Source organism: Octopus bimaculoides, chromosome 4, assembly GCF_046866305.1.
Source record: "Octopus bimaculoides isolate indiv1 chromosome 4, ASM4686630v1, whole genome shotgun sequence".
NCBI lineage: Eukaryota > Metazoa > Mollusca > Cephalopoda > Octopoda > Octopodidae > Octopus > Octopus bimaculoides.
The window spans coordinates 132,066,659-132,094,494 of record NC_142931.1 but is presented as its reverse complement, the minus strand read 5'-3'; the positions used below and the strand labels follow the sequence as shown (position 1 = coordinate 132,094,494).

General features: G+C 36.6%; 2 protein-coding genes across 2 annotated transcripts in view; both read left to right on the top strand.

Annotated features, from left to right (window-relative positions):
* LOC106876315 (uncharacterized) overlaps positions 1-11,695 on the top strand; it is a 54,200-nt gene extending 42,505 nt beyond the window's left edge. The window contains exons 2-7 of the mRNA XM_052967709.2: positions 1-57; positions 1,244-1,382; positions 3,169-3,322; positions 4,004-4,212; positions 8,989-9,137; positions 10,645-11,695. The exon at positions 1-57 is cut by the window's left edge and continues 19 nt beyond it. Coding sequence (XP_052823669.1) covers positions 1-57; positions 1,244-1,382; positions 3,169-3,322; positions 4,004-4,212; positions 8,989-9,137; positions 10,645-10,789 — 853 coding nt within the window. The 3' untranslated portion in view covers positions 10,790-11,695. The remainder of the gene's footprint in view (positions 58-1,243; positions 1,383-3,168; positions 3,323-4,003; positions 4,213-8,988; positions 9,138-10,644) is intronic.
* Positions 11,696-20,970: 9,275 nt separating this feature from the next.
* LOC106876317 (pre-mRNA-processing factor 6) overlaps positions 20,971-27,836 on the top strand; it is a 29,669-nt gene continuing 22,803 nt past the window's right edge. The window contains exons 1-8 of the mRNA XM_014924816.3: positions 20,971-21,084; positions 21,785-21,844; positions 23,379-23,469; positions 24,386-24,583; positions 24,760-24,854; positions 25,675-25,756; positions 26,357-26,485; positions 27,100-27,194. Of these exons, the coding sequence (XP_014780302.1) occupies positions 20,996-21,084; positions 21,785-21,844; positions 23,379-23,469; positions 24,386-24,583; positions 24,760-24,854; positions 25,675-25,756; positions 26,357-26,485; positions 27,100-27,194 (839 nt within the window). The 5' untranslated portion in view covers positions 20,971-20,995. The remainder of the gene's footprint in view (positions 21,085-21,784; positions 21,845-23,378; positions 23,470-24,385; positions 24,584-24,759; positions 24,855-25,674; positions 25,757-26,356; positions 26,486-27,099; positions 27,195-27,836) is intronic.

Below are 27,836 nucleotides of genomic sequence, written 5' to 3'. Positions count from 1 at the left end.
ACCTCCAAGCCGAAACGACATCTGGGCCGATAGAAACAATGTAAAATATTTAGAAAGGTAAGTAAGCAATAAAGACGAAAACTACTGCTGTGACTGACGCAGTAAGACATTCACTGTCTGGAAAGCAGCACCGAATAGAAAGCGTAACGACCACAGTATTTACCACAAATCCCATAACTATTTGAAAAATACACCAAATTACAGAAACAGTCTTATATTATCATAGTTTTGCAATTTTTCAGGGTCTGTTTGTCTCTACAAGAAATAATAATGAAAAATATTTTGAAAAGGTTGTATTTTCAAATTACTGCTTCCGTTCAAGTGAATAACTCGTCCTCAGAAGCAGCTTTCTTTCAATAGAGATAATAAAGATGCCGGAAAGAAAAAAACACTGTAAATTGACGCTGATGGAATGGAAGCGAAATGCAATTAAGGGAAATTGACTTCTGTCAATGGAATAATAAAGATGAGAAAAGGAAAGACTGGGGTAGGAAGGAAAAGTAGGTGTAAAAATTAAGTAGATAAAATAAGAGAAGGGATGTTGAAATAGGAACATGCAAAGAAAATTTGAGGTAAAGTAATATCAGCTTTCTATGAATATGAGTGGTTCTAGTTGGTTGAAGGTGGTATTTTTTAGTTGCATTATAGATGCTTTTCACAATGCCTCTCTTTCTCGAATATTTCTAATCTGGTTTCCTTTTTTTCCCTCCTAAGCGGAGTTCGCGCCTTTCACTTCCACACACCATTGTGTGTGTGTGTGTGTGTCTGTGTGTGTACATATATATAATGCTTGTTTTTATGTTCAGTTATAATAAAAACAATACATACATACATACCTACATGCATACACAGAATATAGATAGATACATACATACATACATACGTACGTACATACACACACATACACACATACACACATACATACATACATACATACATACATACACACATACACACAAACAAACAATATATGTATATGGATAGATAGATATATACAGCCATACATACTTAATGGTACAGCTTACACAAAGTTGAATTGAGTCTTTTATGAGGGATCACTCCAAAATATACAAAAATCATATGTGTCTCTGTGCGTGCGCGCATGCGTATATGTGTGTACATGTGTGTGTGAGTGAGAGAGTGGGTGTGTTGTGCGTGTGTGTGTGCATACATTTTAAATTAATTATTCAATCTTTATATTCTATAATGTCTTGTACAATTCTTCTCATTTTCACTTCCACAGTATTGAAGAAGTACGATCCAAAGCCCACTTCTCCACAGCTTATATCACATATGGTGGAGAGATACACTGGCATGATGTCCCACCACCGAGACTTGAAGTTCTAGCAAGCAGTCAGGTGTCAAAGCTGGCGCACAAAAAAGTAGGTCTAATCTTGTTAACCTCTATTATTCTCATATACTTAAATGTGATATGCATATCATTTTCACTTTCATTATTCGTATATGTATGTATGTTTATATATATATAGGAAAAATTAACAAGGAAGAGTTCAAAATGCACTAAATTTTAATATACATATAGATATACATGTGTGTGTGTGTGTGTGTGTCTGTGTGTTCTGGTCAGCAGAAAATAAAAAAGGGGAATGGAAATCAGATTAGAGATATTCGGGAAAGATAGACCATGTGAAAAGCATCTACAATGCGACTAAACATCACCACCTTCAATCGACCAGAACCACACATATTTGAATAAAAGAAATTTATATTCTTTAACATAGGAGGTAAATATTTCTATTATATATTTTTTGCTACAAATACAAAAAATACAAAAATATATTTTCACATCACAAATGTTTTCATATTACGCTAAAAATATTAGTGTTCGCTTTTACAAGGTGAATTTTACACACACATATATTTAAAAGAGAGAGAAAATCACATATTACTGAAAAGTTTACACGCAGAAAAAGTTTTCGTATAAAAACGTATAACTGAATGACTTTTAGTGTGTATTAGAGCAAAAGAAGTTTTGCAGTAGAAGAAAAATCGTATCTCACTGACCAGGACAGTTTTCGCTGTCGTCCACCTGAACGAAATTCAAAGCATGTCCTTTTCAACGCATTTTTAATATAAACGTGCGAGTCTGTATATGTGTTGCATTGAATACGCCATGTTCGAGTTTTATCTCTTATTAAAGATTTTTAGTATTTCCGTGTCAGGCGTTTGTCTGATTTATTATTATTATTATTATTATTATTATTAATAACAAATTTCCTAGTCCATCAACGTTTGTAGACCTTCACGGTCTTATCTTCTCAGTGGAAGTATTATTAGAGATGTCTGATATTGCTTTTTTTATGGTGGTAAAGAACCAAATAAATGAAGTCTTTGTAATAAAGTTGGATTTAAAATGTTAACAGTTAAATCCAATTAATCAGCAAATATTCCTACTTATTACTAGGATACAGTATCTATATATTAATGCTGGGTTGATATTTTGCTATTGCGATAACTACTACTATAGCTAATTTTCTAATTGTTATGTCAAATTCTATATAAGGAAGAATTCTATGCAAGAAAATTAGGAGTGGCTGTGTGGTAAGTAGCTTGCTTACTAACCACATGGTTCCGGGTTCAGTCCCACTGCGTGGCACCTTGGGCAAGTGTCTTCTACTATAGCTTCGAGCCGACCAAAGCCTTGTGAGTGGATTTGGTAGACGGAAACTGAAAGAGGCTTACAAAGAATAAGTCCTGGGGTCGATTTGCACGACTAAAAGGCGGTGCTCCAGCATGGCCGCAGTCAAATGACGGAAACAAGTAAAAGAGTTAAGAGTAAAGGGTATCAACTAATGTGTTTTCATCGACTTTTTTCATTACTTAATTGATAAATGCTAAACAGAAACAATGTTACGAGCAAAATCTGTGGTAAACTGGATAATTAAGTATCCATGTTTGCAACAAATCAAGCGGATGATGTGATAGGTTCATCTTCAAATAACCTTCCCCAATATATCTAAACTCATCTCTCTTCACGGCATACGAACTATTTTACGTATCATGATAAATGAGTCTAATATAAAATTCTGATTTTTTTCATAGCATTAGAATGTCATATATGAGCGATTGAGCGTTCGGTTTGATTATAGTCTACGCAAAAATGTCAAACTAATTTTTTAAAAACATTTTGCGTTTTCTCGTGACCAGGCAGCCATAACAGTAAGTAAGATGGTTCAATACATGCCAAAAGAGATCTTTGAATCAATCACCAAATCAAAAGGAGTTGGCGTATTTGCCAAGAGCGAAGGTCCGACGATTTATCCAGAATTTAAGCGATTTGCTGATCTGCCGGAGTGCAAAGGTAAGCCAGTTTTTAAATTACTGGTGATATCACATGATATGTAAGCCAATTCTTAAATTGCTTGTGAGCCATTTGTTTTATTAAAGGAAGTTGACATAAATAATTTCTAAAACTAGAGAACCGTTTATCAAATACATTTCAATGTGATACGAGTGTCAGGTAATCGAGGGGTAAGTTATTTAATATACTAGAAAGTCGTTACTGAAACTTATGTCTTGCAAACAAACTTCATAGAATCAACAGAAACGTAGCTGGGGAGGATAAGGAACGGTCCACCCTGGGTAACACTTTTATGTGGGCGGCACTTTTGGGTCTGTCGTTTAAGCTTGTATAGGGTTGGTAAGTTCAAGTGCTACCTTCGGCAGCACACACTCTAACTACACTATTGAGGACCCATCTCTCTCTTCCTAAGCAATACAACTCTTAAAAGAATTTTAAATCACTCAGTCACTCAGTATTACAAGTTAACAAACCAAAATGATCATTTTCATTGCTACAATAATATACGGGAGTTAAAACCTATACATCAGGTCGAGAATTTCCTTAGCAAAACACAAATAACGAATTAATCGCTAAGATTTTCAGTTTCTCTAAAACACAAATAAACATGACATCAGTAAAAAAGAAAAAGCAAAACAATGGGTCAACGATTTTCTCTGACTTTGGTTTATTATATAACAGGTAAATGTGATGGACTTTGCCAAATAACGTGTACCCACGACGGACGCAAATACGAACGGGTGGCTGGACTGACTCTCTCAAGGAGTGTGTGCTTGGATCATGTTGTGCTCTGTGATGATCAAGACCCATATCGATCTCATGAAAACTGTTTGTCCCACGAACTGGGGCACCTCATAATGTCGTACATTCCGAAAAGCTGGACCAAGAAGGTAGGAACTAAATTTTCATTACACCAAAAAAAACTGCATTCCAAACGATTATGTACTGAAGTATATTGGGAGAAGAGGCGCAATGACCCAGTGGTTAGGGCAGCGGACTCGCGGTCATAGGATCGCAGTTTCGATTCCCAAACCGGACGTTGTGAGTGTTTATTGAGCGAAAACACCTAAAGCTCCACAAGGCTCCACGAGGCTCCGGCAGGGGATGGTGACGAACCCTGCTGTACTCTTTCACCACAACTTTCTCTCACTCTTACTTCCTGTTTCTGTTGTACCTGTATTTCAAAAGTGTCAGCCTTGTCACACTGTGTCACGCTGAATATCCCCGAGAACTACGTTAAGGGTACACGTGTCTGTGGAGTGCTCAGCCACTTGCACGTTAATTTCACGAGCAGGCTGTTCCGTTGATCGGATCAACTGGAACCCTCGACGTCGTAAGCGACGGAGTGCCAACAACAATATTGGGAGAAAGAGATCCAGAGCTCTAAAGGCAATGGGAAAAGTAGCTGAATAGAGAGTTCCAACTGGATCTGATCTGGGGAGAATGAAAGTTAATTCAGAAGGCATAATTTACCCTGTATAGCAGCATGTGTACAAATGCCATTATTGAAATAAACCACCGCTGACTTAACCTCGAAGTCACTGACAGCAAAATTGTAATAAATATTAAACTCTATACATGTATAAAGTTCATTTTGCATGGAACTCAATGCATTTTCAACTGTTTGTGTGTGTGTACATATAAGCATACATACTTGAATAAACGTATGCACACGCTCAGACGTACAAACATGCATACATACATATATGCAAATGCATACATATATGCACGCACAAATACATATACATACATACATACATACATACATACTGGGATATGTAACGTACTGCCTCAACAAAAACCTGGAAAACTTAGGGTTCTCAAAACCTGAAAGAAAAAGGCTGATTAGAAGACTACAGATTCAAGCCATCAATGGAACTGTAAAGATATGTAAAACTTTCCAAAAATTTAGCACATAAATACATATGCATGCATCTAGACATGAAAATATATGCATAAAAACGCATCCATAAAACAAACATACAAATCTGCGCATACACTAACACCAAATACTGCACACACACACATATGCACAAATACCTAGATGATGTTGATAAAAGTTCCAATGAAGGAGCCTTGAATCTATGTTAGAGTCCGGCTCTTTCTCTATGGACAAGAAATACAGAAATGAAACTGATTGATAACATACATACATACATACATACATACAAAAATACCCTGTTGATGTTGAAATTCCAATGAAGGAGCCTGGGATCTAGGTTAGAAACCAGCTCTTTCTCTACTGGCAAGAGATCTTGAAATAAAGCTGAATAACGACATACATACATACACACACACACACACACACACACACACATACACACACATACTTACATACATACTTACTCATACATACATACATACATACATACATACATACATACATACACACACACACACATACATACATAACCGGGTCAATATGGCAGTTGGTTTGTAAAACGCGGTACCAACATTGTCCGAGTAATTATCTTCCTTTTAATGACAACCATCTCCATCAAATTATTAGATTATTAACCTGTGAACTAACCCTGCTTTAACCTTGGATCTGAAATGATTAAATGACTGAGAACTTCTACATACGTAAATATGCTATTATCCGTTATGCTGTCACTCAGACGCCAGATAGACAATATCTTGTGTGATTTGAAGATTCAAAGATCATGGACATTAATAAGTTTCTAACCTCGACAGTTTCTCCTTCACCGAAGTCCCCTGTTAGCTTGCTAACAATCATAACATTGCTGAAGGCTTATGAAATTAAAGTTCGATATATGTAAACATATTTTTAGTTTCACTATTAATGAATTTCTGGGATTACAGTTCATGGTGACGTGACTAACCGACTTCCATATTTCTGTGTGCGTGTGTTTGTGTTTGTGTGCGCGTATGCATGTGTGTATATGTGTGTGTGCATATATAAATGTATATATATATATATATATATATATATATACATACACATATACATGCTCATATATATGTATGCGTATATGTGTGTGTATTTCTTTTATTCTTTTACTTGTTTCCGTCATTTGACTGCGGCCATGCTGGAGCACCGCCTTTAGTCGAGCAAATCGACCCCAGAACTTATTCTTTCTAAGCCTAGTACTTATTCTATCGTTCTCTTTTGCCGAACCGCTAAGTTACGGGGACGTAAACACACCAGCATCGGTTGTCAAGCGATGGTGGAGAAACAAATACAGATACACAAACATACACACGCACATATATATATATATACATATATATGTGTGTATGTGTGTGTATGTATGTGTGTATGTATATATATATATATATATACACACACACATATACATATATATTCATATATATATGTATATATGTATATATATATATATATATATATATATATATATATATATATATATATATATGTATATATATATATATATATATACATATATATATGTACGTGTATGTATATATATATATATATATATATATATATATATATATATATATATATATATAAGGATAAGATCGATATTTAAAATATTGATCTTATCAAGTGGCCAGCATGGGAATAAAAACCATCAAAGGTAATAATTATTTAAAATTATAATACAGGGTATCTAAGAGATACCGCCACGCTGAAAAATAGCAGTCAAATTCTGACTCTAAAACCACAATAAATGTCTACATAGTACAAGGAGCGAAGACGAAGACAAAATAAACCAGTAAAAATAGTTTATTTTGTCTTCGTCTTCGCTCCTTGTACTATGTAGACATTTATTTTGGTTTTAGAGTCAGAATTTGACTGCTTACTAATTTCTTCCACTACGTCATACACACACACACACACACAAACACACTAACAGATAAACTACCAAACCATGCACACACACACACACACACACACACACACACACACACACACACACATACATACGCACACACACGTTCTGTTATCACACACACACTCGCAGACTTTCGCACACGCACAGATATTCATCTCCCTTTTTCACTCTCCTATCTTAGAAAGAACTTTTCCCCCACCACCTCCTCTTCCGGTCTTTTCATAATGTAACCTCGTGGGCATCGGTACCATTTTCCTCTTTCTCCGTTCTTCCATTCTCCGAACTTTCCATCTTTCCGACGAAGGGCTACGCCCGAAACGTCATACACTCTCTCTTTCCTTTCCTGAGCGTCCAATAATACTATCCATATCACGTCCTCACTTTGTTGTTTTTTTGTTATTGTTTTTTTTAACTATATATATATATATATATATATATATATATATATATATATATATATTTCCAAATATTGTGACTGTATCGAGTTTTTCTTAACAAATACACACACACACACATAAAAATATGTATATGTATATATATGTATGTATGTATGCATGCATGCATGCAAGTCTATCTGTCTGTCTGTATGTGTGTATGTAAACAGCAGAGAGTGAAGAACGGCTCATATTTCCTTAAAGCTTGTCCCTGATATCTTGTCTTGACTTGCCTTGGATCTCCTTTGTTCTGATGATGAGAGCAGTCGCAATGTTGAGCAAGTTTCCATTTCTTACTTGTAACAACGAGAGCCGATGTTGATGTTATATTCTCTTCTCTCGGTTGAACGACATAAACACTTCTAAGAGGATGAATAAGGAAGTAAAATCAAATGTGTGGAGATCCATTACGTATTATGTGAGAAAACTAGTGATGTACAATTAGCTTCAGACATGAAAAGTAATAAAGTGCTGTATGGTCTCCTAAAGCAAGTGTATGAATCAGAAACAAGTACAATATTTTAGCGATGTCTAGTCTTTGGCGGAAATTGTCAGTAGATGGAAAGAACATTGCTCAAAATTAAGTAAGAGAGAGATTCTACCATCGGTCACAAGGTGATTATAGCATTTCAATAGAGAACTGCAACAACCAATATATGCAATCCACCTGCTCTGGAAGATAATCAGAAGATTATAGAACGGTTAAATCATAACACGGTATTTTGGTAGGGATGATTTAATGACAGAGACATTTAATTTTCATGAATGACACATGGCTGAGATCAGGTATGGCTTAGTTTTTGGCATTTGGAACAACCCAAAGAATGATGAAGTGTTATAATGATGCCACCTCACACAGACAAATATGTGTGACATGTATACGGCAATTACTGGTATATTGCTCTTCTTTGTGCTACTGAAACGATTCTTTCTGGAATTCTTTTGTCACAGTTAAATGATAATGTGGTATAAATTTTTTGGTAGGGATGGTTTAATGGCAGAGATATTAAATTTTCATGGGTGATACATGGCTGAGATCAGGTATGGCATTTGGAACAACCCAAAGAATGATTAAGTGTTGTAATGATGCCACCTCACACAGATACCGTGTGGTGGCTTTATAGTAACGTCAGAGTCTAACGTTTCTATCAATTCACCTGCAAGAAGACTGACGAAAAGACTTGAAGTAGACCTAAAATAGAGGGTATATCTTTGAACAACGAAAAGACTTTGACAAACCTAATTGATTGATTGATTGAGTGAGTGACTGACTGACTGACTGATTGATTGATTGATTGACTGAAAGATTAATCAAAATTACATAATTATTTTAAAATATTTCTCACTATTTTTCATCTTTTTTTTATATTTTCACTTTTCCTCTTGACATAGATTTTTCTTATCATTTCAGATTTACGAAGCTTACCAATATGCTAAAAAGAATAGTATTTGGGAACTGAAGGCCTATGCTATGAGCAATGCTCAAGAATATTGGGCAGAAGGTACCGGGGCCTTTTTTCGATCTAATTTGCTCACGTATGCTGCTGGTAAAATGAATATGTAAGTATATAACATTATAAATATACACCATTGCTACAAATGTATCCCAAATATTAAGATTCCGCTTTAGGATCGAGAAAGACATTAGTTCTAATCAATTTCTGACTGTCTGTAAATCCCTAATAAGTTCCTCGTTGGAGAATTACACACGTATGTGTGACCGAACACTAAAGTATTTATTCCACACACACACACACACACACACAGATGGTTTTCCTATATCGATCAGTGCTCAAGTGATACTTATTTTATCGACCCCGAAAGGATGAGAAGCAAAGTCGACCTCGCCAGAATTTGAACTCAGAACGTTAAGCATTTTGTCCGGCATGCTAACAATTCTGCCAGCTCACCGTGTTAATAATAATAATAATAATAATAATAATAATAATAATAATAATAATAATAATAAGAGCAAAAAAGTGCCATGGTTATCAAGTGAACGATATTTCGACAACTCGTGTGTCTTCCACAGATCCACTTGATAACAATGGCACTCTTCTTCTTCTTTTTTTTTTTTTTTGCTTTTATATCTCCTGGAGGAGTTACCTCAATCCTATAAATATTATTCAATAATAATAATAATAATAATAATAATAATAATAATAATAATAATAATAATAATTTTGACTCTGTATCTTCTGGAGTAGTTACCTCAATCCTTTATATATTAACCAAAATAAAATCGATTGACAAAATTATTTTTTGAACCTGTTGAAGACACACAAGATGTCGAAATATCGTTCACTAGATAGATAACAATGACACTCTTCTTTTAATTTTGACTCTATATCTTCTGGAGGAGTTACTTCAATCCTTTTAGCTCCAGAAAACAATGTTATTAGGGATAGCTAGGATACTTAGAAGGGTTCTTGGCATCTAAGGTTACTTGTTGTTCCCGATGTTAGGATTTTTTTCCTTTTCCAACAGTCTAATCTGCTGTGTGTATATGAAAATAATAATAATAATAATAATAATAATAATAATAATAATAATAATAATAATAATAATAATAATAACAATAATAATAATATTCCCTAAAAGAAATGGAAAAACTTTCAAAATACAAAGACCTGGAAATAGAGGTAACTCGAATGTGGAATCTAAAAACAGAAACAATTCCTATCATAGTAGGTGCCTTAGGTATAATTAAAAAAATATTCAGACAAATACATAACAAAAACACCAGGACTTACAAATATATATAACATACAGAAAATTGCACTACTGGGCACTGCACACATCCTACGCAAAACACTTTCAATACAGTAACCATAAGAGCACCACAGCAAACCACAGCACATACCCAAGGCACACAGAGCTGCGCTCGGTAGTGAAGTGAAAGCACGTTATAAAAATAAAACTACTGAACAATAATAATAATAATAATAACAGCAGGGACAATGGTCGAGAGGGGAATAATTTGATCGTGAGTCGATTCAGTCAGGGTGTTATGGAGCAAAACAACAATAGTAACCACTAAGAATGATCTCGTTTCTTTTGTTTCCAGGTGTAACCAGACAGCGCTGTGCTCAACGGAAATGGATGCTCGAGATAATCTAAGACGAAGAGACGAGAAATTGTTTGAAATACTCTCCTATGTCTACACAGACAACAGACCTGAACTGAAGAGTGGCATGAAGACATGCATGTGAACCACACACACACACACACACACACACACAAACACACGCACTCGCACAGAGGACAAATGACAATAAAACTATGATGTAATACTCATCACCAATAATTGTGATTTATTATCTGGGAGTTAGACTGCGTGTAAGGCGGCGTTGCATGTAAACGCATGAGTAAACATTTAAGATTAATGGTTCTCAGCCGGGGTCCGTATGAGCCCTGGGGATCCGTATGATCCCTGGGGGTCCGTATGAGCCCTGGGGGTCCGTATAGAATTTTTGGGGGTCCACGCAAGCAAAATAGTAAACTGACGATCCACAGTCGTATTTTACGGCACATGCTTTACTGTAGATGTATTTATTGTAAGAAACAGTTAGGTCGTTCTTCTAACATTTCACATTATTTCTCGAGTTTCCAACCATTGAAACATGTTCTCTCAGTGAGTGTTATTGCGAACATACATAAGTAAGCGTGTGAAAAAGAAAGTAAGGATTTTGAAAGCAATATCTGTAAAAAAAAAAAAAAATAAAGTTACCTTTAAACATCGAATTTCTATGGGGTTTCACAGGAATAAAATTGTAATTAAATGGAAGGGGGTGGAATAAATAGCAAATGGTTGAGAATCACTGCTTTAGATGTTCTTGGACTTTTATAAATATAAATGTGTTCGTCTCTGTTTGTGTGTATATGTATATGCATGCGTGCGTGCGTGCGTGTGTGTGTGTGTGTGTGTGTGCGCGTGTGTGTGTGCGTATGTCTACATTGTTTTTAACTGAGACTGCCACAAGAGTTACTCAGGGAACTGGAGTTCCGTGTCGAAGCACTTTACAATGATTGAAACGTAAATTGTTACGATCCTTTCGTTCCCAGACTAACTCCAGTAGTATTCTCCGGCAATAAAAAAAAGTTATATATATACACTGTTTAATGTGTTGAGTTTTCTTTCTTCCATATGCAAAACCGAACATACACACACATATACACATACATAAAACGGCTAAAATTTCAACAACTACCAAAACACCTAATAGACAAATATAAAATAAGTAAAGGTAAAAATAAAATAAAATAAATGTCCACCGACTAAAAAAGTTTTATCAGACAATTAAAATAATTTTAAAAAATTTTTTTTAATATTTGAAAAAATATTTGAAAAAGTCTTTTACTTCCCTCATACAAGTACGTCCAAAGTTCCTAAGTAAACAGACTTCCACAGGTCAAATTCACAGACATCTTGAAAAAAAGCCTTACTTCCCTCACACAAGTACGTCCAAAAGTTCATAATAAGCAGACTTCACAGGTCAAATTCAACATTCACATGTATCTATGGCCATTTCGGGAGCTCACCACCGCAGTTTATTTACACTAAAGTGCAACACGGTGATGACCCCCTCATCAGGATAAGCAGGAAATAGGAGACACGCACATATCAAAATTTTCTTCTATGAAAAGCTTATATAATTTAAAAGAAAAACCCATCAGCGGACCAGTCCAAATTTTCTAGTGTAAATAAACTGCGGTTTTGTTTCTAACCCTTTTGTTTCTATAAAAAGAGACAAATATTAATTCTTGTTGTATATATATATATATAAATGTTCTGAGCACAGATACAAAACAGTGCTCTTCGTATGATACCAACCTTCACCATTTCGGATGGTTTTCTGGTACCTAAGCCAATCAGCCATCCATACCCACGATAACAAAAGATCAACTTAATCCTTTATCTGTGAAATTATATTTCATGGTTATTCTAATAATGAGGTTAAATATCTATCAAAAAATGGGATTGGTATTTTCTATATATTTCGTTGCTTCAATAAATTTGACATATCGCAACAAAAATTGGTTTCAAACATGACATTTCTCAACAAAAGGTAGATTGATATATAAAAACTGCTTTATGCAGTTTAGGATAATCAAATTTTGAGTGGATATATCTGATTTCTGCAGTGAAATGGTTAAATTGACTGGGAAGAGAAATTTTGATTTTCTTGAACGCCAACAATCTTAGGACGAGAATTAACGCAACTGAACCAATCGCTACCCATTACTTTTAGCTGAGGTTGCAATCTCCAACAAAATTCGCATGGCTGATTAAAATAAAAATCCATATATTGATAGTGTGAATGGAAATTCTAAAACCAATATGAAACTTTTGTAACGGAGAATTCCATTAAAAATACATTGAAACCAATTTATGTATTCTTTGAACCAAAATCATATTTTCTCTTCAAACAGAATAATTTGATGAAGTACCAGAAGATCACGTCACTGGTTTATATTTATCCACCGGCAACTGTTAGTAAGTCAAGTGTACCAAGCACCCACTCCACCGAAGCCTCCTCGATACTTAACGAACAGTAGAACTATTAATTTAAGTAGATTTATGTATTTAAAGAAAAAAACCAGTCAAATGTTTATTGTCTGACTGAAAATTTAAAACCAATTCTTTTATGTCTATATCGAGATCATCTACACACTCCACTCCTATATTTCTGCATAATTCCTGATCTATTTAGAATATTAAAAAACAGAAAAGCATAAATTCCATAACGTATATTAATTGTCAGCGTGTACATAATTATGTAATTAACACTTACAATTAATTTAAAATGCGATAGGTTATCCATTTCATCAGAAGGAAAAGTTGAAAAATTGAAATCCATTTTCTGTGAGAGCGTAAAATGTTTCCTTTCATATTCTTTAACAGTAAATCACATTGCTTACTTACCTTTTAGACATGATAAACATGTAAATTATAGTAGATTAGGAAATTATGATAGATTAGGACAAACAATAACATAAAAGAAGATAGAAAGGAATATGTCAACACATCAACTGTTATGCTGAAACCGACGTTGTGATAAGATTACCAGGAAAATTAAAACAAAGGCGACAGGGCGGCAAACTTACTACAATGCTTGCCAAATTCAAAGCTAGACAATTTCAGAAAAGTTGGTTTTCGGGAAATTTCGGCTCTTTAGAAGATGGATAAATAGTCCGGTACTTACACAGCTAAAGCGTCATTCGGAAAGCATGGTTAGTGTCGTGGATGTGGGAGGGGGAAGCCACTAAGGGAGCAAGGACACGGTCGAGGTATTTAGAGATTAGTTCCGTAGGGTAGTTGCAGGCGGAGACGATGGGGCGACCCGGCTTGTTGGGTTTGAGGATATATATATATATGTAGTGAAACTACCTCCCGCCATTAGATACAAACTACTATCGCCATTACATACAATCTTCTCATTTAAATATAAATAAATGCGAGCGTAGTAGAGAACCCATTCCTTGTCATCACGTGACTGATCATTATTCGAATCGGCAACTTCTTCGAACCGTTCCTGCCAGAACGCAAACTGACCAATCACGGCCCCTAATAAGGTCACGCGATAGAGTATATTTCTACCATCTGGTGAGCCAATAGTTTGTTATAAATAGCTTTAACTCGGCGGCCAAATTTGTCTCGGTCCAGTTTCTCTTTGAGAACTGTTCCGTGTACCACACGACAGCAGCAGCAGCCAGCGACCACTTCAGCAGCTTCGTCCAGCCACGATGACCTCCGCCGTCGCCACATCAGCAACAAGAGTCTACTACTACTATCCAGCATCATCATCATGACCAACACGATTCTACGATTACTACTAACCAGCAACAATCTCCACCAGCGTCAACACGACTTACTATGTACACCAAACCAAACCTCCGCGGCACATCTCCCTCTTCGATTCTGTTAGGTGACTCAGCTTCACCACGGTAAATAAACAGACAAGAGTTCTTAAACAGACAAGAAATTCTCAGCCAGCGACGAACATCTGTATAACAAGAATCACGGCCCGGCATCGATGCCACGACATCACAACTAGTGATCAGCACTGCCACACTCAGCCTCTCCTCACTTTCACATACAGATTCATATTGTTGTGTACCCAAGAACTGGTATAATTGTTCACGTGTTATATATTGACTCTCTTTCCATCTGCTGTAATAACTCACATACACATACATGTATCACTCACATACACACTTTTCTTTGCATGACGGCCTGTTTTGATTATGTTCTTATATGTCGCATTCACACTCTCACACAGACATACATCTTTAACGCCATAATAAATATCTCTGTTATTCATCTAATACGGTTGTGGTCTTTCATTACTGGTCATCTATGTTATCGTCGCATAACATATCATCCATATCATCATTTGATATATATATTTGTATGTTCGACCGTGTGACACGTTTAAATAAAAGGAGTCCTCTGTTTTTCCATTCGTCACCATTTCTCCTTTTTGAGTTCGCACGGTCGACCCTTACATATATATACATACATATAGGGAGAATTCACAAAAAACAAAAAAAAGGACGAAGACAGGTGGTGTAGACAACAGACAGATGTATTAGTATAACGTTCGGGAAGTGAAAAATTCTTTAACGTTTCGAGCCTACGCTCTTCCACAGAAAGAAACACAGAAAGAAACAAGGAAATATATATATATATATATATATATATATATATATATATATATATATATATATATATACTAGCAGTATAACCCGACCTTGTCCGGGTGTGACTTATTATGCCATCTACGATAAGTCTTGCTAGCTGAAAATCAACTAAAAAAGAAAGCCTTATGATGTAAATATGTTCATAATTCAAAAGACGATGAAATTAATAGGGAAAGTCTGAAGGCTGTTTTGCGTAAAATTATTAAGCGTACGTAAATTTCATCCGTGTAATTGGCTATAGAAATGCTTGTGCAAAACAACTTTTTGCGCTGCCCTGATTATACATAGCAGGGTAATCCCTTTTCACAGGAGCTAGGATGGCAATTTGTGATGAAGCAATTGCTGGCGATCTGTTTGCTAAACAGTTTTGCCAGAATTCTATCAGATTGGGCAGAAGGTGTTGATGCACCATTTTGGATTATGTTCAAATTAGCTACTGGAATGTGGTGAATTGCTGCAGTCTGTGGCTGTCATTTTAAACTGGTTGCTGTCTTTCCCCAGCAAACTCTCTTCTTTGGAGGCATAATCTATGTATATATTAAACAGAACAACAAAAGTTATAATAGATGGCAGCGTCGGTACTTTTCACATATCTGTAATTTTTCAGATTAACACCCGCACGATTACCCAAACCTAATCCTAACCCTAACACTAACCCTAAACCCTAACCCTAACCCTAACCCTGACCCTAAAAAACGTAACCGTAACATTAATCCTAAACCCTAGCCCTGACCCTAAAACCCTAACCCTAATACCCTAGTGAAAATCGTGGTAAATTTACAAAACATTGACGAACATGAGTTATATTTTACTGAATGATTGTGTACTTGCACGTGTATGCTTTTGAGAGAGCGAGAGAGGAAGAGGTAGAGAGGGGGAGAGAAAGGAATAGGGGTAGTTAAAAGTTTTCTTATGACTGCTTCTCTTCACTGCCTATTACTTCATTAGAAATCCAAGGATGCACATAAGCGCATAATAGAGAAAAATGAAACAAATATGGACGACTTGCTCCGAAACACCACCGAGTGGGGAACACTTCTCAAAAATAACCTGCAGTTGTTTCCTTCAAAATTCCTACATGCTTGAAATGTACATACATCAAGGTACATTTGTACAAAATTTCATGAAAAAATATTCATTTTCCTGGAAGTTAAGAGGAATTTAAGTGGAATTTCCGAATATTGTACCCCACCCCGCTTCCAAAACACTTTCACCGAAAATTTTTGTATATTTGGAATCTACATAATAAATAATATATGCATAGAAAATTTCATTAAAAAATATTCATTTTTATGAAAGTTATGACCTTCCAAAGTTGGGGGATACAACTCTGTAGTTACGCCATCAATGTTTTGTAAATATACCACGATGTGAAATTATTGTGTTTACTTGCACGTGTATACGTTTGAGAGAGCGAGAGGGGAAGAGGGGGAGAAATGAATAGAGATTGAGAGCAATGTGTATGTTGTTGTCACAGGTTATGTATGTGTGGTTGTGTGTGTTTTTACGTATCTATGTTATGAAAAATAGGTAAAGAATACTGAGATGAAAGTTTAATCTATGACGTTGTATGTATCATTTTCTCTCTCTCTCTCCCTCTCCCTCTTTTACTCTTACTCTCTATATTTTTATGTTGAGCATGTGTGTAAGAATGGCGTTCCAGGTAGAAGGGATGAAATATAAAAGTTGCTAGAAACGACAGCCAAATCTCCCTTAAATCACACAAAGTAAACGGAATTTTAAAAATCTAATTACTGCACTGGAAAGTTCACATCGAGAAAATTCCATTGATGTAAAAATTTTTACGAAAAAGTGGAAAATGTGGATTTCTATAAACTTTCAAAAAGGCTTCACACAGACACACAACTTCAGATTTATATATTAAGATATATATATATATATATATATATATCACTGTATCGGCAAGACTATCGGATGCTTTTATGCATTGTTGGTCACCATTTCTCGCATCGTTGTAGCTTTCGAATGATACCACCCCGCTGGCTAGGTGGGCAGCCCCACGTTCTCCCTGATCAGAACGCAAGTCCGTCGCAGGTTAGCCATTTACAGTTGAGTGAACACAAGTGGAAAATGTGGATTTCTATAAACTTTTAAAAAGGCTTCACACAGACACACAATTTCAGCTTTATATATTATGATATAACTTGAGATGGTTCTAAATGTAAAGGACTAATTATAAAATTAACTGTACGTCTTTGCTCATTTATCACGGAGTTTGGTTTTAAAAGATCAGCGATAAATAGATCTCCACGCATTTTATAAATGGAACGAATGGATCCTGGTTCAGAACCACTGGTCTAACATAGGCAGTCAGTTGTTGACAATGAATGTCCAGTCGTCAATATGAATTTATAGAAGATGAATTACAAGAAATTAGAGATGGTCTATGTCGACTGTTGGCTGGTAGGCTCCAGTGGATTAGCCAGATACTATGTTGCCCGGGGCAGCCTCTTAGTTTGCTTCATCCCATACAAGCCTGTACAGCAGTCCTAAAAGTGCTCCCCTTTTCATAAAAGCGTCATCTCTGCTCTGAGGATATTCTATGAGGTAATGTCTTACTCCCTTGTTCGTATGAAATCCGGTGTCACTCAAAAAAATGTCGAAGACACTACCCTTCCTATTTTAGTTAAACTATAAAAACAAATCCATTGTAAGCAACTGAGGCAGTATTGAATTAAAATAGCCATCCATGTATCATACTTAATGTATACACAGTGTTGATAGGCCAGTTACAGCAGCATTTCTTCTGAAATAACATGTCTTTTGGACTTACTGTATTAAAAACTAATATTTTATGTGTGCTGTGTCAAAAACATAATTGTGTTTTGTTAATTCAAAACATTGTTGGCACTCCGTCGCTTACGACGTCGAGGGTTCCAGTTGATCCTTTCAACGGAACAACCTGCTTGTGAAATTAACGTGCAAGTGGCTGAGCACTCCACAGACACGTCTACCCTTAACGTAGTTCTCGGGGATATTCAGCGTGACAGTGTGACAAGGCTGACCTTTTGAAATACAGGTACAACAGAAACAGGAAGTAAGAGTGAGAGAAAGTTGTGGTGAAAGAGTACAACAGGGCTCTCCACCATCCCCTACCGGAGCCTCGTGGAGCTTTAGGTGTTTTCGCTCAATAAACACTCCCAACGCCCGGTCTGGGAATCGAAACCGCGATCCTATGACCGCGAGTCCGCTGCCCTAACCACTGGGCCATTGCGCCTCCGCTAACTCAAAACAAATACTGCAGTAACTGGTCTATCGATAGCGTGTGTACATTAAGTATAGTACGTAAATATCTATTATAAAAACAAATTTTTCGGATAAAGCGTTAGGAGGGTTTTCATAAGAAAAGGCCGATATGAAACGTTGATCCTTTCTTAATATAGGCTGTGCATCTATGGAAGAAATTAGTATAGGAAAGCAGCGAAAGATAAGACTACAAAGAGTTACCGCCCTTATTTCCAGACTAGTAAATAGTCGAATCAAAATATCCAAATGAGCAAGGTATTTAGTTCAGAAAAACAATCTCTACGACATTGCTTCACTTTATTTCTCCTGTAGACTACGGATGGAGCTTCCGCAATTTCTTAGTGAAAGCAACTTGTTCAGATGCTTTTATTTTTTATATAGCGATCAAATATTTGTACTGTACATTAGATCACTCCTCCCATCAAATAGACATCGCCTGTATGCCTCATGGCAGGTGTTGAAGTGATCACAGAGCAACGTGAGATGAAATGTTTTGCTCAAGAGCAAGACGAACCGCCCGGTTCGGTAATCGAAACTGTCATCTCGCGTGCAACACCCTAACTACTAGTTCACGCGCACTTTACTTAGATTTGGATAATCCGAAATTGATATTTTGAGAATGCGGGAGACAGCATCTTACTCAAGAAATATTCATTTCACATTTGCTAAAGTTTACTAAGTTTTTAACAATAATTTTCATCTACGTGACTCGTGGATATATCATGAGCAATATAATGTATTGTGTTGAGTGAGTAGGAGGAAAACTTTGCAGTGTCTGGTTCTTTGCTTCATTAATATCTACAGTGAAGAAGGCGGCGGGCTGGCAGAAACGTTAGCACGCCGAGCGAAATGCTTAGCGGTGGCCCCCTGTGGGCAATAAAGAAATTGGTATTTCGCTTGTCTTTACGTTCTCAGTTCAAATTCCGCCAAGGTCGACTTTGCCTTTCATCCTTTCGGGGTCGATAAATTAAGTACCAGTTACGCACTGGGGTCGATGTAATCGACTTAATCCCTTTGTCAGTCCTTGTTTGTCCTCTCTAGGTTTAGCTCCTTGTGGGTAATAAAGAAATGAGAAACGTTAACACGCCGAGCGAAATGATTAGCGGTATTTCGCTTGTCTTTACGTTCTCAGTTCAAATTCCGCTGAGGTCAACTTTGCCTTTCATCCTTGCGGGGTCGATAAATTAAGTACCAGTTGCGTACTGAGATTGATCTAATCGACTGGCCCCCTCCCCAAAAATTTCGGGCCTTGTACTTAGAGCAGAAAAGAATAGCTACAGTGAAGGCGCGTGGCTTAGTGGTTAGGGCATTCGACTCACTATTGTAAGGTCGTGAGTTCAATTCTCGGCGACGCGTTGTGTCCTTGAGCAAGACACTTTATTTCACGTTGCTCTAGTCCTCTCAGCTGGCAAAAATGAGTTGTACCTGTATTTCAAAGGGCCGGCCTTGTCACACTATGTGTCACGCTGAATCTCCCTGAGAACTACGTTAGGGGTACACGTGTCTGTGGATTGCTCAGCCACTTGCACGTTAATTTCACGAGCAGGCTGTTCCGTTGATCGTATCAACTGGAACCCTCGTCGTCGTAACCGACGGAGTGCTCCTTTTAATATCTACAGCAATGATTCTCAACCGGGGTTCATATGAGATGTTTAGGGGTCCACACAAGCAAAATAGCGAATTCAGCCCTCAGTAGTAATTTATGGGTCAGGAAAAAATTTTGCTTTATATGTATTTATTGCAAGAAACAGCTCTGACATTTTACAAAGCTCAGCTTACAGGAGGGAATGTGTGATAAAACAAAATAGGAATTTTGAAAGAAGTAACTATAAAACTAGTGTTTAAACATTGATTGGCTATGGGGGTCCACCAGAATAAAATAGTGAACAAAAGGATCCATAAATAATTTTTTTTTAATGGTTGAGAACCACTGATCTACAATAATGACGTGTATGTGTGTGTGTATGTGTGTGTGTGGTATCAGCTGATTTCTACAATAAATCTCTAGTCATATTTTTTTAGAAAGTGATTTGTCAAGATTTCACCGTCAATCAATTCACTGTTTAGATTATTACATTCGAAATAAATATAAAACTTTGTTCATCATACATGTCTCATATACACATATTGTATACATATATTTACTGCAGGGTCACGGACCGAACAGAGAGTATTTACATTACTCGACATGTTAGAGATGGCAGCGAAAGTCTCTTCAAGTCATGTCCCTAACGTCTTGGAAAAGAATACATTGAATGACGTGGTCCCGGATTTCATGCACAGAGGAAACAGATGGGATGGCCACGGTTGAAATACCTTTGATCATAGGTCTGCTCAATCAGTACTGACCTGGGGCTATAACAGTGCATGCAAAAAGCCACGTTTCATTTTTGACGAATGAGAAAGCAACTTTAGATTCACTGCAGAATTTATTTCATCTGTTCAAAATGGCTGTGCAGTCGCTTGTCAGTAAAAAGAAGAAAAGTTTTATTGGTTTACCAGCTCCGCTCGGATATGTTCCAGGCTTAGGACGTGGGTTAGTAAATGTGACATATATGAAGTTATTTTATATACATATATTACAGTGATTAGAAGTGTATCAACAAATTTATTTACTATTCTTTGTTCGCATCAATGTGTTCATTAGTTTTCCCAAATCGCTTTTGTTTATATTCTGCATTCTTTTTAGATCGCCGTGTCGACTCTGGGACCCAACATATTTTTCTACATCGTTTTCCGAATTCTTTGTTTTTAATAAATAAATAGCTATTACTTCATGCCAGTTAAATCACATTGTATTCATAACAAATAAATCGGTACACATTGATAATATGAGGATAGATGTCTTCGTGCCAATTTATATGTAGGGGGTCCAGTGACTTCATATCCCATGGCTTATTGGTTTCCCTGTGTCTCTCAATAAGATACTCCTTTCTACGTCAGTTTACTTAAATAAGTATATTTACTCATCTTTCCATACAAACTTAGCTGGGCTAGACTACCATCCCTTCCTAGGTGAGATTTATCTAATATTCACTTAGTGCTACCAAATTTACGATTAAATTCCAGACCTAGGCCCTCTTGTGATTCACGATGTCATTAACTTAGAATTGTTAATATTATCCTACACTATTATACCAATTTTTTCTTTTAGTGTTTTTGTTTTTTTGCTGTGTTTTTTTTTTTTTTCTTGCTATTATGGTATTGACAATTTTTCTTTGCTTTTCGTTCCACAGTGCGACTGGATTTACTACTCGTTCTGATATTGGTCCAGCTCGAGATGCAGATGACATTTCGTGAGTATTCAGTTTAAATGTCTAAAATATCTTTTTTTTTCCTACTATGTTTCGTAAATGTAACAAATTCCGGTAAATTTTCAGATTAACTCACGCACGATTTTCACTAGGATGTTAGGGTTAGGGAATTCCGTCCCAAACCCTAACCGTAGCCCTAACCCTAACCGTAACCCTAAACCCTAACCATAAAACTAACCTTAAAACCCTAACCCTGACACCCTAGTGAAGATCGTGCGGGTGTTAACACTAACCCTAACCCTGACCCTAAAACTCTAACCCCCTAGTGAAGATCGTGCTGGTGTTAATCTCCCATACCTTAACCCTTCATCTCCCAGTGTAAAGCTACTCCCTTGGGGTTTATAGTCATGCAAGCTGCATGCCGACCTCACTGGTGCTAGTGGTATGAAAATAAAGTACCCAATACATGCTTTAAAGTGGTTAGCATTATGAAGGGCATCCAGCTGTAGAAACCATGCTGAAACAGACAACAGAGCACGATGCAGTCCTTTTGCTCATTCAGTCCTGTCAAACTGTTCAATCCATGCCAGAATAGAACATGAATGTTGAATGATGAATGATAATGACAATAATATGTCCCCAAGCAATGTAACTCAGTTGGCCTGATTAAAGAAAACAGTCTTCACTCCTTCTTGACTGTTAAGTAGTCAAAAGAACCATCCATCATTTATGGATCTAAAACAACAAACAAGCTGGTTTTAATTTTAATATTTTTTTAATTCTAAAGGCGGTGAGCTGGCAGAAATGTTAGCATGCCGGGTGAAATGCATAGCGGTATTTCATCTGTCTTTATACTCTGAGCTCAAATTCTGCCAAGGTTGACTTTGCCTTTCATCCTTTCGGGGTTGATAAATTAAGTACCAGTTGCATACCTAATCAACTGGCCCCCTCCCCCAAAATTTCAGGCCTTGTGCCGAGAGTGGAAAAGAATATTTTTAATTCTAACTTTAATACATTTGCTTTTAACTTTGTCTCACTCTGTTTAGTATGATCTATTTAATTTTAAAAGTTCAATAAATATTTATAGTCAGGCGTGCATGTGCCGTAAGAAGTTTGATTCTCTACCACATGATTTTAGGTTCAGTCCCACAACATGGAACCTTGGGTGAGTGTCTTCTATTATAGCCCCAGGCTGACCAAAGCCTTATGGGCAGATTTAACTGATAGAAACTACAAGAAGCCTATTGTGTGTGTGTGTGTGTTATTGTCTCTTTGTCTTGATGTTGCATGATAGCTGTTCAATGAATGTCACTCTCATGCAAGTGGTGTCCTTCATTTCCAATCTTCCACAAAGCATTTGGTCATGGGAAATACTCCCTTCCTTGGAAACAGGTAAGGCTTGACAAGAAGGACATCTAGTTGATGAAAATCTGCCTCAACAAACTCCATCTGACCCCTGTAAACATGGAAAAGTGGACATTAAAAGGATGATGATGATGATTAAACACTTTTCTTTGCTTCATCATACTAAGAATGAAAATATTTAACAACAATCTTCTTTCGTTTGTTTATTTAGCGATGATCGCCATGCACCACCCAATAAAAAGAAGAAAGATGATAAAGATGATGATGATGATGAAGATTTGAATGATGCAAATTATGATGAGGTATTTTATTTCCATTGATTATGTTTTTGTCTTTTTATATCTTTTTAATATTTCCTTGTCTTTTTGTCCAGATATTTAAAATGTCTGAGAAACAGTAATTTTGGATTCAAATCTTATGGAAGTTTGATTTTATTTTCATCCCACAAGAATTGGTAAAACAAATACCAGTCCTTTGTCTGTATTCACCCACTATAAATGTATAACCTTGCATTAATATAAACATCATATATGCCTGTGTATCACATGTGACATACAGGACATATTTTTCTGTTGTCCATGCATCAAATATGATACAGATTCCCATTTTTTTTTTTATTCAACCACCAGAGTAACTTAGGACTTATGATATGAAAGCTGTATATTATTTTGAATGTATGAAACAAGAGCTAACTAAAAGTCTGAAAACAAACATGAATGTTTGGGACAAACTTAGGAAAATGATTTGGACAGGCAGAGGGTTACTGATAGAAAGTCAATCAGTTAAGTGGGCCTTGCATTGAAAGAATATGAATTGTATTTAGGTAAAGTCCACCGATGTAGGAAGTGGATGAACACTATTACTATACAATAGTTTAATTTTCTTCGTATAATTTTGTAAAGTGAAATATCTTGGCTATAGACACAGTTCTAGGTGACTGCTGTTACAAAACATAAACATATAAATGAAGAACATCAGTCATATTAATATCACATTCTTAGGAAGACCTGTAAAGACTATGGTTACTCTCTCTCTCTCTCTCTCTCTCTCTCAATTTATCTTTCTATCTCTCCTTCCTCCTCCCTTCTCCTATCTCTCTGTCCCCCACCTTTCTCTCTCTGCTAAAATCTAATTTATAAAAAAAGATTGGTCTGAATGACAGCTATAAAAATAAGTATGATGTGTGTTAAATGAAATGTGGTTCTTGTCTTTGGTCAGTTTGCTGGTTATGGCGGCAGTTTGTGCAGCAAAGATCCGTATGATAAAGATGATGAAGAAGCAGATGCAATATATGATGCAATCGATAAACGGATGGATGAGAAACGGAAAGAGCGGCGTGAGCAAAAGCTGCGTGCTGAATTGGAGCGGTACCGTCAGGAGCGACCGAAAATCCAACAGCAGTTCTCTGATCTCAAGGTAAACTGGCAGAATACTTTATTCCCTGTGATGTTGAGCAATCCACTGTGGTCCATCTTGTGTTCACCAAACCACTGTAGGCAATGCAGTGTTCACCAAATTACTGTTAGGAATGTATTTAAAGTTTTTCCTGCCATAATTGATGTGTCGACTGAACAAAATGTTTGTGTTTTCAGAGAGAATTGGCCAGTGTTAGCTACGATGACTGGATGAATCTACCTGAAGTTGGTGATGCTAGAAACAAACGACAGCGAAACCCAAGAGCAGACAAGTAAGTATTCACTATCATTGTCATCATCAAAATCATTATCACCACCACCATCATCATTGTCCACATTATATGCCTACTTTCCACGATAGCATGGCTTGGATGGGTTATCATAGTCCCAGTTAGTTCTTATTCAAAGACACTGACCTCTTAGACATGTCAGGGGATCATGTTTCACTTGTACATTCAATATTTTGGGCCTGGCTTCTACATCTGGATACCCTTCTTAACACCAACCAGTTTACAGAATGCACTGTGTACTTTTTTCATGGCACCAGCACTAGAGAGTTGCTATATCCTTGACAAAACCAAAGGGTTCTCCTAATTCTGTGGTGTCTCTGCTTTTTTTCATCTGTCACTTTACACAGTGTACTGGGCACCAATGCTAGTGAGGTTCCCTTGTACCCCATAAGACTAAACAGTCCTCACTAATTTGGTGTGTCTGTTCACTCTAGACAGTATGATCAAGACCATGAAAACTTACTAAGTATGCATAGGTATTGCTCTGTGCTTAAAAAGCACACATATATGTATGTATGTATTTGTGTGTCTGTGTTTGTCCCCACCAACATCGCTTGACAACCGATGCTGGTGTGTTTATGTCCCCGTAACTTAGCAGTTTGGCAAAAGAGACCAATAGAATAAGTACTAGGCTTACAAAGAATAAGTCCTGGGGTCGATTTGCTCGACTAAAGGCGGTGCTCCAGCATGGCCACAGTCAAATGACTGAAACAAGTAAAAGAGTAAAAAGAGTAAGAGTATACCAATGACAATTGCAGATATTTACATATCCACTTATGTTATCCTTTCAATTTCATCACAGGTTTACACCATTACCAGACAGTTTATTAGCAGATGCTGCATCCTCTACGACATCAAACACATCAGTTGATGCTATGCAACAGGTAAATATTCAATACTTTCTAACTTCCAGTTATCCCACTCTGACTTTCATCCTCATTCTGTCTTCCTTGTCTTCTGTCTCCTTTAACCTTTCACCTTCTTCTCTGTACCCCTCTTCCTCCATTAAAGCCATCATGATCACCATCATCATTTTGCTGTCCATTTTTCCTTGCTTGCATTGGTTGAATAGATTTTATTGAGGCAGATTTTCTCTGGACAAATGCCCTTCTTGTTTCCAACCCTCACCTAATTCAAGAGAGGTCATATTTCCCTATGGCCAGACATGTTCTCACAGAATACTGGAAACATTCTGTGAGTGTTTGAAATAGTCTGGAAATACTCATTCACAACAGTCACGCAATATCAAAACAAAAGATGCACACATACACACATACACGATGGGCTTCTTTCAGTTTCTGTTTACCAAATCCATTCACAAGGCTTTCGTTGGCCATAGGTCCTTAGGAGAAGACACTTGCCCAAGATGTCATGCAGTGGGACCTGAACCTGAAACCAAATGGTTGGGAAGCAAGCTTTTTACACACAGCCACATCTATCTTTATATATCATTTGTTAACTAACATTTCACTCTTTCTTTCCAGCAATATGCCGGCCTTGACACACCATTTAGTGATGCCATGTCACCAGGCTTTTCAACTCCTAGCGGTGACATTGATATGAAAAAAATCGGTCAAGCCCGTAACACCCTGATGGATATTAAATTAACCCAGGTCAGTAATCATATTTTTTGTTGTTACTACTACTATTATTATTATTATTATTATTATTATTATTATTATTATTATTATTATTATTATTATGGCAGTGAGCTGGCAGAATCGTTAGCACACTGGACGAAATGCTTAGTGGTATTTCATCCATCGCTACATTCTGAGTTCAAATTACCCCAGGGTCAACTTTGTCTTTCATCCTTTTAGGGTCAATAAATTAAGTACCAGTGGAAACACTGGGGTCAATGTGATTCACTTATCCCCTCCCCCAAAATTTCAGGCCTTGTGCCTTAAGTAGAAAGGATGATTATTATTATTATTATTATTATTATTATTATTATTGCTGTTGTTGTTGTTATTATTGTTACTACTACTACTACTACTACTACTACTACTACTACTATTATTATTATTATTATTATTATTATTATTAAGGCAGCGAGCTAACAGAATTGTTAGCACACCAAGTACAATGCATATCAGCATTTCGTCTGTCTTTACATAGGTGTTTGTTTTATGATTTTATTCAGATTTCCATATTCATTAATATTGTTATGGCAATATAGTTTTTGTTATATAATGACTTTTTTGACTGTCTCGCCATTTTTTTCCAGGTATCAGATTCAGTGAGTGGTCAGACTGTTGTTGACCCCAAAGGTTACTTAACTGACCTCCAGTCTATGCTACCCTCTCATGGTGGAGATATCAAGTAAGGACTACTTTTGTTTTATTTTTTTTATTTGTCTGTAATTTATATCACTTTCCAATTCCACCCCCAACCCCGTCCCTATATTCTCTTTTAAAATAAGAGTAGTCATGTCACTCCTCCGCAACAAGAAACTTGTTATCTGACCCTTTCCATCATACCTTATATTGGAAGCACATGGCTTAGTTGTTAAGAGTATTAGACTCATGATCATAAGACTGTGGTTTCAATTCCTGGACCAGGCAATGCATTGTGTTCTTGAGCAAAACACTTCATTTCACGTTGCTCCAGTCCACTCAGCTGGCAAAAATGAGTAATCCTGCAACAAAGCAGGTGGGGAATATATATACCATGAAACCAGGAAACCAGCCCTTATGAGTCGGTGTGACTTGAGAAGGTAACTTTACCTTATCATACCTTACAACTCTCCTTATTCTCCTAGTATAAAGTTACCCTCCCTGCTCAGGGTTTATAGTCACAGTCTCACAGTCCAGTGACTGAAACAGGTAAAAGAATAAACAAATGAAGTGACAGATGCTCTGCTGTAAATGTCACCAAACTTTTAAAGCCTCCATCCAAATTTTGAAAGAAATAGGCCATGTCACTGCTTATCTTTCCTTATCACCTCTGGTAAGATAGAAATAG